At 44.6% G+C, this 13,417-nt stretch overlaps 1 protein-coding gene across 5 annotated transcripts in view; it reads right to left on the reverse strand.

Moving 5' to 3' along the window:
• Positions 1 to 11,435: 11,435 nt before the first annotated feature.
• The window catches only part of ZDHHC1 (zDHHC palmitoyltransferase 1), a 63,667-nt gene continuing 61,685 nt past the window's right edge, over positions 11,436 to 13,417 (reverse strand). For all 5 annotated transcript variants that reach the window (XM_073307316.1, XM_073307320.1, XM_073307317.1 and 2 more), the window contains one exon: positions 11,436 to 13,201. In XM_073307316.1, the coding sequence (XP_073163417.1) occupies positions 12,684 to 13,201 (518 nt within the window). In that variant the 3' untranslated portion in view covers positions 11,436 to 12,683. The remainder of the gene's footprint in view (positions 13,202 to 13,417) is intronic.

The following is a 13,417-nucleotide window of genomic DNA, read 5'->3' on the forward strand; positions in this document are numbered from 1 at the left end:
AGGCTCATGGCTCCGGTGTCTCTTTGGGATTTACTGAGGTTCTGGCAAAACATCTCTGTGTCTGAGGGTTCCCTAGGCTAGGGCCATCCATCGATTATTTAGCACTCTACTGGTTTGAGCAGGGACCAGGCCACACTGGTTTAGGGACACCTGCAATTTTGTCCTGAATGAGGTGCAATGCCCCCTTGGAGGGTACTGTCATATCGGCTTACAGAACTGAAGGAGTTTATTAGGACACTGCAAGTAACATTCGGTTCGCTTTTCTGACTGCCGCTGCACTTTGAGCAGATGTTTTCTGAGAACTATCCACGACTCCGATCTCTGTCTTGAGTGGGAACAGATAAATTAGACCCATCACTTTGCAAGTATAGTTGGGATTACGTTTTCCAATGTGCATTGGAATTATAGTTGGGATTAGGTTTTCCAACGTGCAATTTGTATTTATCAGCATCTCCACTGAGTAAGTAACAACTCCAGCACGCACAGGCAGAAGTAACTTCCTCTTAGTCCCCTTGGAACAAGGCAACGAAGGTATGTCTACACTGCAGCGGGGAGTGAGCCTTCCAGCCCAGACAGACAGACTTGCGGTAGATGGGCTCATGCTAGCACACTAAGAATAGCGGCGTGGAGATTGCAGCCTTGGCAGAGGAGCTAGCGACCCGAGCTCCCTCTACGTCCTTGGGTCAAAGCGCAGGTAGCTGGCCTGAGCCTCCACTGGTGCCACAGCACCCACACCCCTATTTTTAGCACACTAGCACAAGCCCCACTTGGTCTCAGCTGCAGTGTAGTCACACCCCAACATAATATCAAAACAACACAACTTAACACTCAAATAAGATAACAGCATCATCTATTGCTGGAGGTGCTGTTCACACTGGCCGTTACAACTCCTCTTTCCCCCTTTAGTTTCGTAAGAATTTGAAAATAGTAACACAAGTGCTATTGATGTAACTCCTAGGAATTCGGGCAGTCTGACAGCTACTCGGGTTTCCATGTTGGTCTGCCCCTTGAGTGCTGTATCCAGTCACGGAGACACCTCTTGTAGTTGGCTCTAGTTTATCATTGAGTAAAGGGTTCGTGTCTGCCACATTAGGCCTATCTATTGGGGGTAGTTTTGCTGTTGAAAACTGTAGTATGGGGAGTTTCTGAGGACATACCAGCAATTCTTTGTCCACGACTGGTCTCCAATTACAAGCTATAGAAACCTGCTGGGGTATTTCCAAACCCACTTCTGCCACACCCTGTGATGGCTGCTGAGTATCTCCAGTCTCTGCCTGCTCCAATGGCTCTGTGAACCAGTTCTTGACATACGTTTTGTATTGACAAGGACAAACTGTTTAGTTTCTTAGTTAATGTGTCCCCTCCAAAAAGGAGTAAGTTTGGACTTTTTCCCTGGCTGCCTTTTCTAGCTGCACTGACACACCTTCTCACCTACCCCAGTGGACACACAATTCTTTTTCCTTGCATGTTATGCCTGGCATGCTTGCTCCCGGCTCATCTGTTCCTTCACCTCCTAGCACGCTGATCTCAGCTCACTGATATAAGACACTGCCAATGGCACCCACCTGGGCAGGTGGAGGAGGCCTTGCTGGTTCTTGCTGTCGGAACATCATGTCACAGGGAAACATGAGTCTGGAGTCCAAAAATAGTGTCCTAGGCAGAGGAATGGATAGTTGGATAACGGTGAGTAACTGTAGAATAACGGTACATATGCGGTAGAGTCAACAGAAAAAGGAAGGGGCAAAAAAACGGCAAGCTACAGTTTAGCGTTTGGAGAAGTGAAGATCTTTCTAGGGTTGCGTGAATGGTGACGCAAGTTCCTAAGTGTTATGTGCTTTCAGTTTTATAAACTTATACAATATTTTACAAAATGTAAAATGTTAAAAAAATGTAAATTTAAAAAAGTCTACAGATGAAGCTTTAAATGAACAAAAAAGTACTGTATTTTTTTACACTGAATACAGATAGCTGGCCAGTGTTGTATGCAAAGATGACAAAAGGTGACTTTGTATCCCTGTGTCATTGGTTTTAATGTAAGAACCTAAGAAAACCCACACTGGGTCACACCAAGGGTCTATTTAGTCCAGTATCCTGTCTTCCGACAGTGGCCAATGCCAGGTTCCTCAGAGGGAATGAACAGAACAGGGCAATTATCAAGTGATAATTATAATTATCAAATGATAATCAATTGTCATTCAGTCCCAATGCTTGGCAGTTTGAGGCTTAGGGACACCCAGAGCATGGGGTTGCATCCTTGACCATCTTGGTCAATAGCCATTGATGGAGCCAATTATACTTTTGGCCTTCACAACATCCTATAGCAACAAGTTCCACAGGTTGACAGTGTGTTGTGTGAAGAAATACTTCCTTTTGTTTGTTTCAAACCTGCTGCCTATTCATTTCATCAGGTCAACCCTGGTTCTTGTGTTATGTGAATGGGTAAATAACACTTCCCTAGTCACTGTCTCCAGTCATGATTTTTTAGACCTCTCTCATCTCCCCCCCCCAGTCGTCTCTTTTCCAACCTGAACAGTCCCAGTCTTTTTAATTTCTCCTCATACCGAAGCTGCTCCATCCCCCTCATCATGTTTGTTGCCCTTCTCTGTATTTTTTCCATTTCTAATAGATCTTTTTTGAGATGGGGCAAACAGAACAGCACCAAGCAGTCAAGTGTGGGCATACTATGGATGTATATAGTGGCAATATGATATTTACTGTCTTATTATCTATCCCTTTCCTAATGGTTCCTTACATTCGGTTCGCTTTTCTGACTGCCGCTGCACATTGAGCAGATGTTTTCTGAGAACTATCCACGACTCCAAATCTGTCTTGAGTGGGATTAGATCCCAATTTGTAGGTATAGTTGGGATTACATTTTCCAATGTGCATTACTTTGCATTTATCAACATCTCCACTGAGTAAGATGCTAAGCATGGAACCAATGGTCCAGTGTATTCTCTCCACTCCTCCATTACTTGCAGGTAGATAACACAGGTCCTCACCTTGGTTATTTGGAGTTGCTGGCAAACCTAGTGTAACAACCGTGATTCAAATTCATTCCCCTGACCACTGCAGGACCCAGCAGTATCATTACCAGAGCACTACAAAGGGACCAGTAGCAAGTACTTGGGTTTTATAACCCAGTGCAGGCTCTATTTCCCGAGCCAAAGGCGGGACTGGTCATCGGCCTTCTAACAAGTGAGGCCCTGGACTGAGTGTCCCCTCTGCTCGATCAGGATCACCGCAGGCAATTTTCGTTGACCCCACACTGAGCTTGCACTACAGAGGTAGCTCTACAGAGACTCCGGCAGGCCTCTGGATTAGCTGCAACATATGCAGCCCGGTTCTGACAGCTTGTGCTGGATATGGCTTGGAATGAGCCGACCCAGTTACATCAGTTCCATCTTGGTCTCACCAAAGGAAATAAAAGATGATCTTGACTAATGATGGCGATTACACAATCTCCCTAGGCAATTTATTCCAGTGCTTAACCACCCTGAGAGTTAGGAAGTTTTTCCTAATGTCCAACCTAAACTGCCCTTTTTGTACTCTCATTGGGTGCTTGGACAATATGAAAGCCGTAATAGGAACATGAAGCTGTCTGAACAACAGACTGTTGCCTGCTAGGTGCTGCCTAGATTGTCTTGCCCTGCAGCCTGGCTGTCTCACTCTACCTTGCCTCCCCAACCATTGACCCGAGATTGGATCTTCCTGCTACTGACCCTTGTGATGCCTTCAAATCCACTCCCAATACAATAGCACCAAAAATATTGGTCACCACTATGAATGTCCATTTACTATGCAGAGAGCCCAGATTCAGTGAAAGCTGGATTTCTCCGGTTTGTCTGCAGTGGCTGATGATTAATGTCACCAATTTAACTCCTGCTGTACAAACTTTTCTTTCTTTCAACACTGGGTGTTCTCCATGGATCAGACCTATTGCAGATCCTGAGTCCAACAGCACTGTTGATATTGCCAGATACATCGTAACTGGTATTTGCGCATCTCTTCACATGCGCCGTTCCTACAGCTGCTGATGGTGGTCCTACTACATCAGCAACTTCTAATTTCCCTGGTGTGGCTTCCCTCTGTTTGGGCAATTCTGTATCCAATGGTCTTAGCCCCCACATTGCCTGCAAATGTCATCAGGACTAAGACCCATTCAGGAAACTCTCTCTTCTGACCCCTGGGATGCCTGTGTATAGCTTGGGCCTCTTCCAGTTCTTTAGCCCTTTACTAGCAATTATTTCTTGAAGTGCTGCATCTCGTATAAAGGAGTCACTTTGGGCCAGGGAATTAACATCTTATCAGGAAACCCCTGTTACTGCTTCCATGTATGTACCTGTGCATATAATCAGGTCCATAGGTTTATCTAATATGCTATCCTCCTGCACAAGCAGGTTATGAAGTTCCCGTTAAACCATTTATAAGATGACTTTTCATGCGAGATTCTCTCTTGGAATGCCACTGAGCATAGTCCCCACTCTAGATTGCCTGTTCCAGATTTGGCACAGCAGGTTCCACTTCCCTTGAGTCCGCTTCTGACAGCTGACAGCCACCTCGAGCCATGTCCTGGCCAGGATGGCACAACCCTATTGAACTGTCTCCTCAATGCACACAAATAAGTGTGCAGGGATTCCCCTTTATGCCGCCTCCGGGCTTCTATTCCTTCCAGTGTTTCAGAAAGGCCAATCCCCTCTCATAGCAGTTGTATAAGTGTCTGCATGGCTGTCTGCACTGAGAAGCTGCAGGTAAAAGGCTTTCGCATCACCATCCAGAGCCACTGCTAGGTACTGTGCTGCTTTCCCATTGGTCCACTCATTCAGAGAGCAACAGGTCAAAGTCTGTCCACTGCTCACATTCACAGATTTATAGATTCCAAGGCCAGAAGGGAACCACTGTGGTCATCTAGTCTGACCTGCTGTATAATACAGGCCAGAAACCTGCCCAAAAATATTTCCTACAGCAGATATTTCAGAAAAACATCCAATCTTGATTTCAAGCGTCCATGATGGAGAAGCCCCCATGATCCTTGGTAAATTGTTCCAAAGGTTAATTATTCTCACCGTTAGAAGGTTATGCCTTATTTCCAGTGTGTATTTGTCTATCTTCAACTTTCAGGCATTATTAACTATTTGTTCCCCATGTACGCATTTGTAGATATAGTCAAGTCACCCCTTAACCTTCTCTTTGTTAAACTAAATATCAACATCCTTCTTGAATTGTGGACACAAGAACTGGATGCATTATTCCAGCAGTGGCCACACCAGTGCCAAACACAGAGGTAAAAACACCTCTCTACTCCCACTCGATTCGCCTTTTTATGCATCCCAGGATTGCATTAGGCCTTTTGGCCTCAGTGTCACACTGGAAGCTCATGTTCAGCTGACCATCCACCATGACCCCCAAATCTTTTTCAGAGTCACTGCTTCCCAAGGTAGAGTCCCCCAATCTTGAAAGTATGACCTACATTTTTTGTTCCTAGTTGTATGCATTTAGCTATATTAAAACATGTATTGTTCGCGTCAGTCCAGTTTACCAAGTGATCCAGATTGCCCTGAATCAGTGACCTGTCCTCTTCATTATTTACCACTACCCCAATTTTTGTATCATCTGCAAGCAATCATCAGTGATGATTTTATGTTTCTTCCAGGTCATTCATAAAAATGTTAAATAGAATAGGGCCAAGAACCAATCCCAGAGAGTCCCCAGTAGAAACACACCCATTCAATGACAGTTCGCCATTCACAATTACATTTTGAGACCTATGTGTTAGCCAGCTTTCCATCCATTTAATGTGTGCTGTGTTAATTTCATATCTTTCTAGTAGAGCTGTCGATTAATTTTTTGAGTTAATCGCGTGAATTAACTTCGATTAATTACAATTAAAAAAATTAATCGCACTTTTAATCACACTGTTAGACAACAGAATACCAATAGAAATTTATTAAATATTTTGGATGTTTTTCTACATTTTCAAATATATTGATTTCAGTTACAGAGCTCACTTTATATTATTATTTTTATTACAAATATTTGCACTGTAAAAATGATAAAGAAATAGTATTTTTCAATTCACCTCATACAAGTACTGAGGTGCAATCTCTTTATTGTGAAAGTTCAACTTACAAATGTAGATTTTTTTTGTTACATAACTGCACACAAAAAACAAAACAATGTAAAACTTTAGAGCCTACAAGTCCACTCAGTCCTACTTCTTGTTCAGCCAATCGCTAAGACAAACAAGTTTGTTTACTTTTACGGGACGTAATGCTGCCCACTTTTTATTTACAATGTCATCTGAAAGTGAGAACAGGCATTTGCATGGCACTTTTGTAGCCGGCATTGCAAGGTATTTATGTGCCAGATATGCTAAACTTTCATATGCCCCTTCATGCTTCGGCTACCATTCCAGAGTACATGTTTCCATGCTGATGACACTTGTTAAAAAAAAAAATGCATGACTTAAATTTGTGACTGAAGTCCTTGAAGGAGAATTGTACATCTCCTGCTCTGTTTTACCTGCATTCTGCCCTATATTTCATGTTATAGCAGTCTCGGATGATGACCCAGCACATGTTCGTTTTAAGAACAGTTTCACTGCAGATTTGGCAAAACGCAAACAAGGTACCAATGTGAGATTTCTAAAGATAGCTACAGCACTCGATCCAAGGTTTAAGAATCTGAAGTGCCTTCCAAAGTCTGAGAGGGACGAGGTGTGCAGCATGCTTTCAGAAGTCTTAAAAGTGCAACGCTCCAATGCGGAAACTACAGAGCTGAACCATCAAAAAAGAAAATCAACCTTCTGCTGGTGACATCTGACGCATATGATGAAAATGAACATGCGTCCATCTGCACTGCTTTGGATCGTTATCGAGCAGAACTTGTCATTGGCATGGAGGCATGTCCTCTGGAAGGGTGGTTGAAGCATGAAGGGACATAAGAACAGAAAAACGGCCATACTGGGTCAGACCAAAGGTTCTTCTAACCCAGTATCCTGTCTTCTGACAGTGGTCAATGCCAGGTTCCCCAGAGGGAATGAACAGAACAGGTAATCATCAAGTGATCCTTTCCCTGTTGCTCATTCCCAGCGTCTGGCAAACAGAGGCTAGGGACACCATCTCTGCCCATCCTGGCTAATAGCCAATGAATCTTTAGCGCATCTGGCACGTAAATATCTTGCAAAGCTGGCTACAACAGTGCCATGCAAACACCAGTTCTCACTTTCAGGTGACACTGTAAACAAGAAGCGGGCAGCATTATCTCCTGCAAATGTAAACAAATTTGTCTGTCTGAGCGATTGGCTGAACAAGAAGTAGGACTTGTAGGCTCTAAAGTTTTATTTTTATTTTTGAGTACAGTTTTTTTTTTGTACATAATTCTACATTTATAAGTTCAACTTTCCGGGTAAAGAGATTGCACTACAGTACTTGTATTAGGAGAATTGAAAAATACCATTTCTTTTGTTTTTTACTGTGCTAATATTTGTAATCAAAAATAATAACATAAAGTGAGCACCGTACACTTTGTATTCTGTGTGGTAATTGAAATCAATATATTTGAAAATGAGAAAACATTCAAAAATATTTAAATAAATGGTATTCTATTATTCTTTAACAGTGTGATTAATAGCAATTAATTTTTTAAATCATGAAATTAATTGTTTTAATTGCTTGACAGGCCTACTTTCTAATTTTTCAATCCAAATGCCATGCAGTACCAAGTCTAATACCTTACAGAAGTCTAAGTATCTTACATCAGCACTATCTACCTTTTTCAGCCAAACTTGTAATCTCATCAAAAAAACCATATTCAGTTAGTGTGACAGAATCTATAGTCACAAATTAGTCTCCTCTGCATGACCAGTAAATATCTTAGGTAAAAGTACTTTTGCCATCTTCAAGCTGCTGCCACCATTTGTAATTAGAGCTAGGTGGAATTTTTCAGTCAAATAGTAAATTTGACAAAAAACGCAGTTTCACCAATTTGGGTCAAATTGAACTAACAGTTGGGGCCAAATATAAAATGAAGAAAAATGTTTCTGAAAAAGTCAAAATGGGTCATTTTGCCATTTTCAAAATGAACTGTTCATATATTTTGTTTCGGAATGAACCATGTCGTTTGGAATCAACATTTTCTAAATGTCATTTCAAAATGTTTCAGAGTAGCAGCCGTGTTAGTCTGTATCCGTAAAAAGAACAGGAGTACTTGTGGCACCTTAGAGACGAACCAATTTATTTGAGCATAAGCTTTCGTGAGCTCACGAAAGCTTATGCTCAAATAAATTGGTTCGTCTCTAATGTGCCACAAGTACTCCTGTTCTTTTTTCAAAATGTTTGAAACCTTTAGTTCCATCCAAATAATTTTTTTCTTTAATTTTCATTTTGGCAAGCAAAGGAAAAAAATATCAGTTTTGTTTTGTGTCTGATTTTTTTTCTTTTCAGCCACCAAAACAGAAAGTCAATAATTTGCTCAGCTCTAGTTTGAATACTCGCTTATAGAAATCAAAGGATTTATTGCAATATTGCACGTAACAACTCAGGCACACAGAGGCAGGACTTATCATCGGCCCCTCCCAAACCTCTCCGCCAAAAAAACCCAACATACTATGAAAACAAGACAACTTAGATAAAGATACAGCACCACCTATTAGTAGAGGTGCTATCTACACTGCCATTATAATCTCCCTCAGTCCCAGCTCAGTGCATTCTGGGCAATATTTGATTAGCTTTATGGCATAGCTTTGGGGTCCTGGGGAATTGCAAGGAGAGGCCAAACCCCAAATGGCCTCCCTTATATGCTTCATCTTGTGCTCTGCCCTACCCTACTCTGCCCCCCCTTGGAGTGTGCACTGCAGGTTTGGCAGGCCTGTTCTGCTGTGCTAAGGGAGGACAGGAATCAGTCACTGCTGGCTCTACAGTCTGGGGTAGGAGGTTGTCACCATGGGGACAGGGCTTCTGTAATGTGACTTGCTACAAAACATAGTGAAGTATTTGGGGGGCTTGTGCAATATGTGTACATTAATTCTGGCAACACCATCACCAGGAGACGGTAATGTAGCTCCACGGTGTATGACCAACATCCAGAGCTTGGTCCTGGAGCTTCGTCTAGAGCAGGGGGGAGGAGGAAAGAGGGTACTGTAAAACAAAAGACCCCCTGTGCCCACAGCTTGATAAGTTGCCCTTGAACTGATAACAGAGAATGAGGGCTCTTGTCTTTGGCCCAAGCCAGGAAGGAGAGAGGACAGCTGGCTACACCCTCCAGAGAATTTCACAATCCTGTGCAGCCAGCAGCGCTGGGGCTCCTCTCCCTCCTCTGCTTTCCCCAGAGGGTGAAGGGGAGCCTCCATGCACACTGACCCCCTAATGCTGCTCTGTCAGGACCCAGCTCACACAGAGACAGGGCAGAGGCAGCTCCCAGGAGCACAGGGCACCAAGGGGTTTAACTGAGAAAAGTTCTCAAATGAACAGGAAACTGACTGATACCCTCCAAAGGTAGGATTTTTCTGCCAAAGCCAAATAGCCATGCCATGCCCTGAGATGCTGCCAGGAAGGGGGTCATGCCCCCATTTGGTGCAGAGTAGACAGACTGCACAGAAGAGACCAAGCTGGAAGGTTTGGACTGACAGAGCAGATGGCAGGTGACCAAGTACCATGATGTTTAAACCAGCACTAAGGTGGATTCCAGTTATCTGTCAGCACTCTGCAAACAAATTGGTCTTTCCTGGTAATAGGCTGAATTTCCCTTGGCGGAAATGGCCAATTAAGGGCATTGCTTCTCACAAGTCATGAGTTTGTTCAAGGGACAGGTTCACTTTCTGATCTCAGAATAAAGTCCCTCGAACTGCTGAATGCTACTCTGCTTTATTCAGTGCTGGAGAAAGATGCCCTGGAAACTGTAATCTTAATTCTCACAGAATGAGGACAAAGACAAGAGCACTGGAAGCTCTCTTCCTGTTCACACACACCCCCGCCCCCCACTTCTGAGACTGCTAATAAGGGGCCCAATTAGCAGCAGTTGCAGGGGTGCCTATGCATTAGGAACATTACTGTGACCCACCAGCTTTGGGGTGATGTAGCCATTCTGACCTAATTTCCAATTGTAGACCAGGCCTAAGTCTTCATTTCACACGACAACTAGCCCACAGGGGTTGTGGAGCAATATAACAGAGCTTTACATTCTAAGCGGTGGTGATATTTACATTCCCCAACATGATGTGTTACCTGAGTTCAGAAGAGTTACAACCAAAGCTTTCACAGAATTACATGTACCAGACCTGTTGATGTTAACCCCTCCAGTCCTCTGAAGGCATACCCTTTGTATAGTAAGGATTCAACACCCACACTTGCCATAGAAAATAACCATGGAAAACCAACACTAACTTACACTGAGTACTGCTAAATAACTATTTACAGAAGGGAGAGAAACCCCCCGGAGCGGGAGACCATGCGCAGTAGCAAGCCGATGCACTCTGACTGCTGATCACAGGTGTGAAGGAGAGGTACGGGGCGGCTCCGCCCTTACACTGTTGCACAGCAGCACGAGGCGGCAAAGGCCACACGCGCTGCTCCAGTGGGTAACGCCAAGGGGAAAATGGACGACTCTGGTGCACAGGGCACATGCATGTCTGAAGTGGAACGACCACGTGCAATCCCTTGAAAAAGAATGCGCTGATTCAAACTGCAAAGCAAAGTCCCCACCCTGAAGCATCTGCCTCTCCACCCTAACATTAGCAGGACAGCTGGTGAATTCCTCTGGCAGCTGAACACAGTCTGGGCAGGGAAGAGAAACCAAGTGCTGAGTGCAGGTAAGAGCCTTTGCACTCACTACGTGAGTGCTGAGCTCACAGCGGGAGGTTGGCATGTGAGGAAACTTGCCTGAAAGGGCCTGGCTGTCTGAGACGCCTGCCTCATTTCTATCCATCTGATGCATTTAGAACATGCCCATCATTATGGTATCCAGGCACAATTCACTGTCTACTCTACAGCACTCGCTATGGTTGTATCTAAGTGCCAGGAATTCCAGCCCTAATTGTCCACTAAAAGAAGCAACAGCTTTCCTGTGCGGAAGGCCAATTCCCACAGCCCCCGTACCACAGCTGTGGGATAAAGTGGACACTTGGACCCCTGCTGCTCTCCTCCCGCCTCTTTCCTCATTCAACTCCAGCCGCAGCAAAGTGACTCAGCCACTGTCACATGATGCACTTGATAAGGGAGCTGCTTCTCTACATCCAGGAAAAAGCAGTGTTTTCTGATGGCCAGTGAGGTGCTGTGCATAGGGTCCCATTCTCACAGTGGGACAGGTTAGCCATAGGAGGACTAGCTGGGACAGCTGAGATAGGTGAAGCTGCCCCTACACCTCTTAATACCCTGGGCACCACCAAATGGCCAAGGACAAGGGAACAAACAACTATTGCAATGAAGAATGGAAAATGATTAGCAAAGGTCATAGAAAATTTTATTGTGGACAGAGCTAATTATGGAGCTCCACACAACAAGACTCAGAATATTGTTGCATGAGGAGGGAACATAAAGGAATAAGTTGTGATTCAGTGGCTACTGTTCGAGATAATTTTCCAGCCCTTTCCAGGCCAATGGGAGTAATCAGCCTTCTGATCATTTCAAGCCAAGTTTACACAAGGTGAATTTCACCTAGATGATAGATATAGACAATGACAGATGAGAGAAGTGGAAACAACGCTACAGGGGCATTACCTAGCAGTGATACACCAGTGGTATGATGGCTCTATCCCTGCTACCAGGCTGAGTGCCCTACAGGTATTGCTCACGCACGCACACATGTGCTGCCCATCACGCTCAAAGACCCATGTTACTATTGGGCAGTATAGAAGAGGGAAGCTGCTTTCTGGACTGAGACCATAGGAACTACCTCTTGGGAGATTTAAGCATGTTAATTTCGGTGGCTAGCACATATGGGTCACTCAACCCTCTGAGGGGTCAAACCATCCCAATCCACGTTCTTCACAAGGTAAGCCAATGCATAGAGATGGTGAGAAAGCAATCCTCAGATATCTGGGCTCAATGCACCCCTCTTTCACACATAAACCATGTAACAACATTAATGGCGAACAACTTTCCAGAAGGCCAGGATGTTGGTGGAGTCAGCACAAGTTTCAGTTGGAGAGGTAGTGTCCCGCTGCCTAGGGGAAGCAGATTTCCATAGTACCCCATTGTAATGTGCCAAGGTAAGCAGAATTCTCTGGTCTGACACCATGGTAGCTCTTGCCTCTGGTGGGGCAGCAATAAATGTCTCTTTGCAGTCTGGTGGTGACCACAGTTTGAGTGTGGGCTCTCCAGGACACTGGGGAACACCTGAAGTCCCCATATTACAGTCTATGCCCCAAGGACACCCACTGCTTCCCCAGGGTAATGGGAAGGAAGCTGAGTTGCTAACATCTCACCCTGCTCTGATGCACATGCTGATGATCTTGAAGCAGGCAGCAGTCAGGAAGGTGGCATAACAGGTTTCCTTCTGCTCTGCAGCTTGGTCTGCTGGAAAGAAGAATCTTTCCATCAAAGAATCTGAACTCAGCTGACTCCATGGAATAAGATGCGTCACTGGAATCAACATCTTTGGACACCAACATGTTTGTGGAGTGAGCAACCTCCTTTCCCTTCCCTTGAAGACAAAATCCTGGAAAGTAAGCTTTGGAAGGAGTATGCCTAAGCTGGTCTTGTGTTTGTCCTCATGTCCCACAAGGGTGGGTTCTGCTCATCCACATGCTGTTTGCTAGTGCACTTCCTGTGATGGGGCTTGGATGCTATCTCACCAGGTTGGACTGGAGGCTCACCACTGCTCTCGCTCACAAACACAGCAGGTATCCTAGAGAGCAGTTCCAGCGCTTGTTCCCCATCACTGGCTCTCTGGCAGCTTTTCCTTTTTACCAGGTGCCCAGGATATAGATTCTTCTCCCCATCACCTCTGGCATGTGCTGTGGACAAGGAATGATGGTGAAAGTTGTTAAGGCTTTTGTTGGAAGCCCTCATAGGGGCAGCGCTCCCCAGGCGGGTTTGAGCCACAGGGATCTCATCCATGGACTCTGCAGACTCTGAGTGGTATTCAACAGGAGGTCCAGCTGCCTGGACATGGCCAATGCTGCTTGCAGGCATGGCAGCTCTTTGAGGGAAAGCTGGCATAGGGAGATGAAGGCTGTGGGAGGATGATGAGATGGCTGAAAATTCTGAAGGTGGAAAGAAAGGGAAAATGGAAGCATCAGAAGAGACTGTGGTTTCCCTCATCCCCAGACACATGTCCCAGTCCCAGGGGCAATTAAGATAAAAAAGGGACTGATCCACCAACATTGAAGAAGACCATACATGCTCATGCAAAACCAGATGTAAAAATTGCCCACAAGTCAATTCTCAGTAATGGAGTAACACATGCACTAAACATTTTA

Source organism: Lepidochelys kempii, chromosome 12 (assembly GCF_965140265.1).
Source record: "Lepidochelys kempii isolate rLepKem1 chromosome 12, rLepKem1.hap2, whole genome shotgun sequence".
NCBI classification, from domain to species: domain Eukaryota; kingdom Metazoa; phylum Chordata; order Testudines; family Cheloniidae; genus Lepidochelys; species Lepidochelys kempii.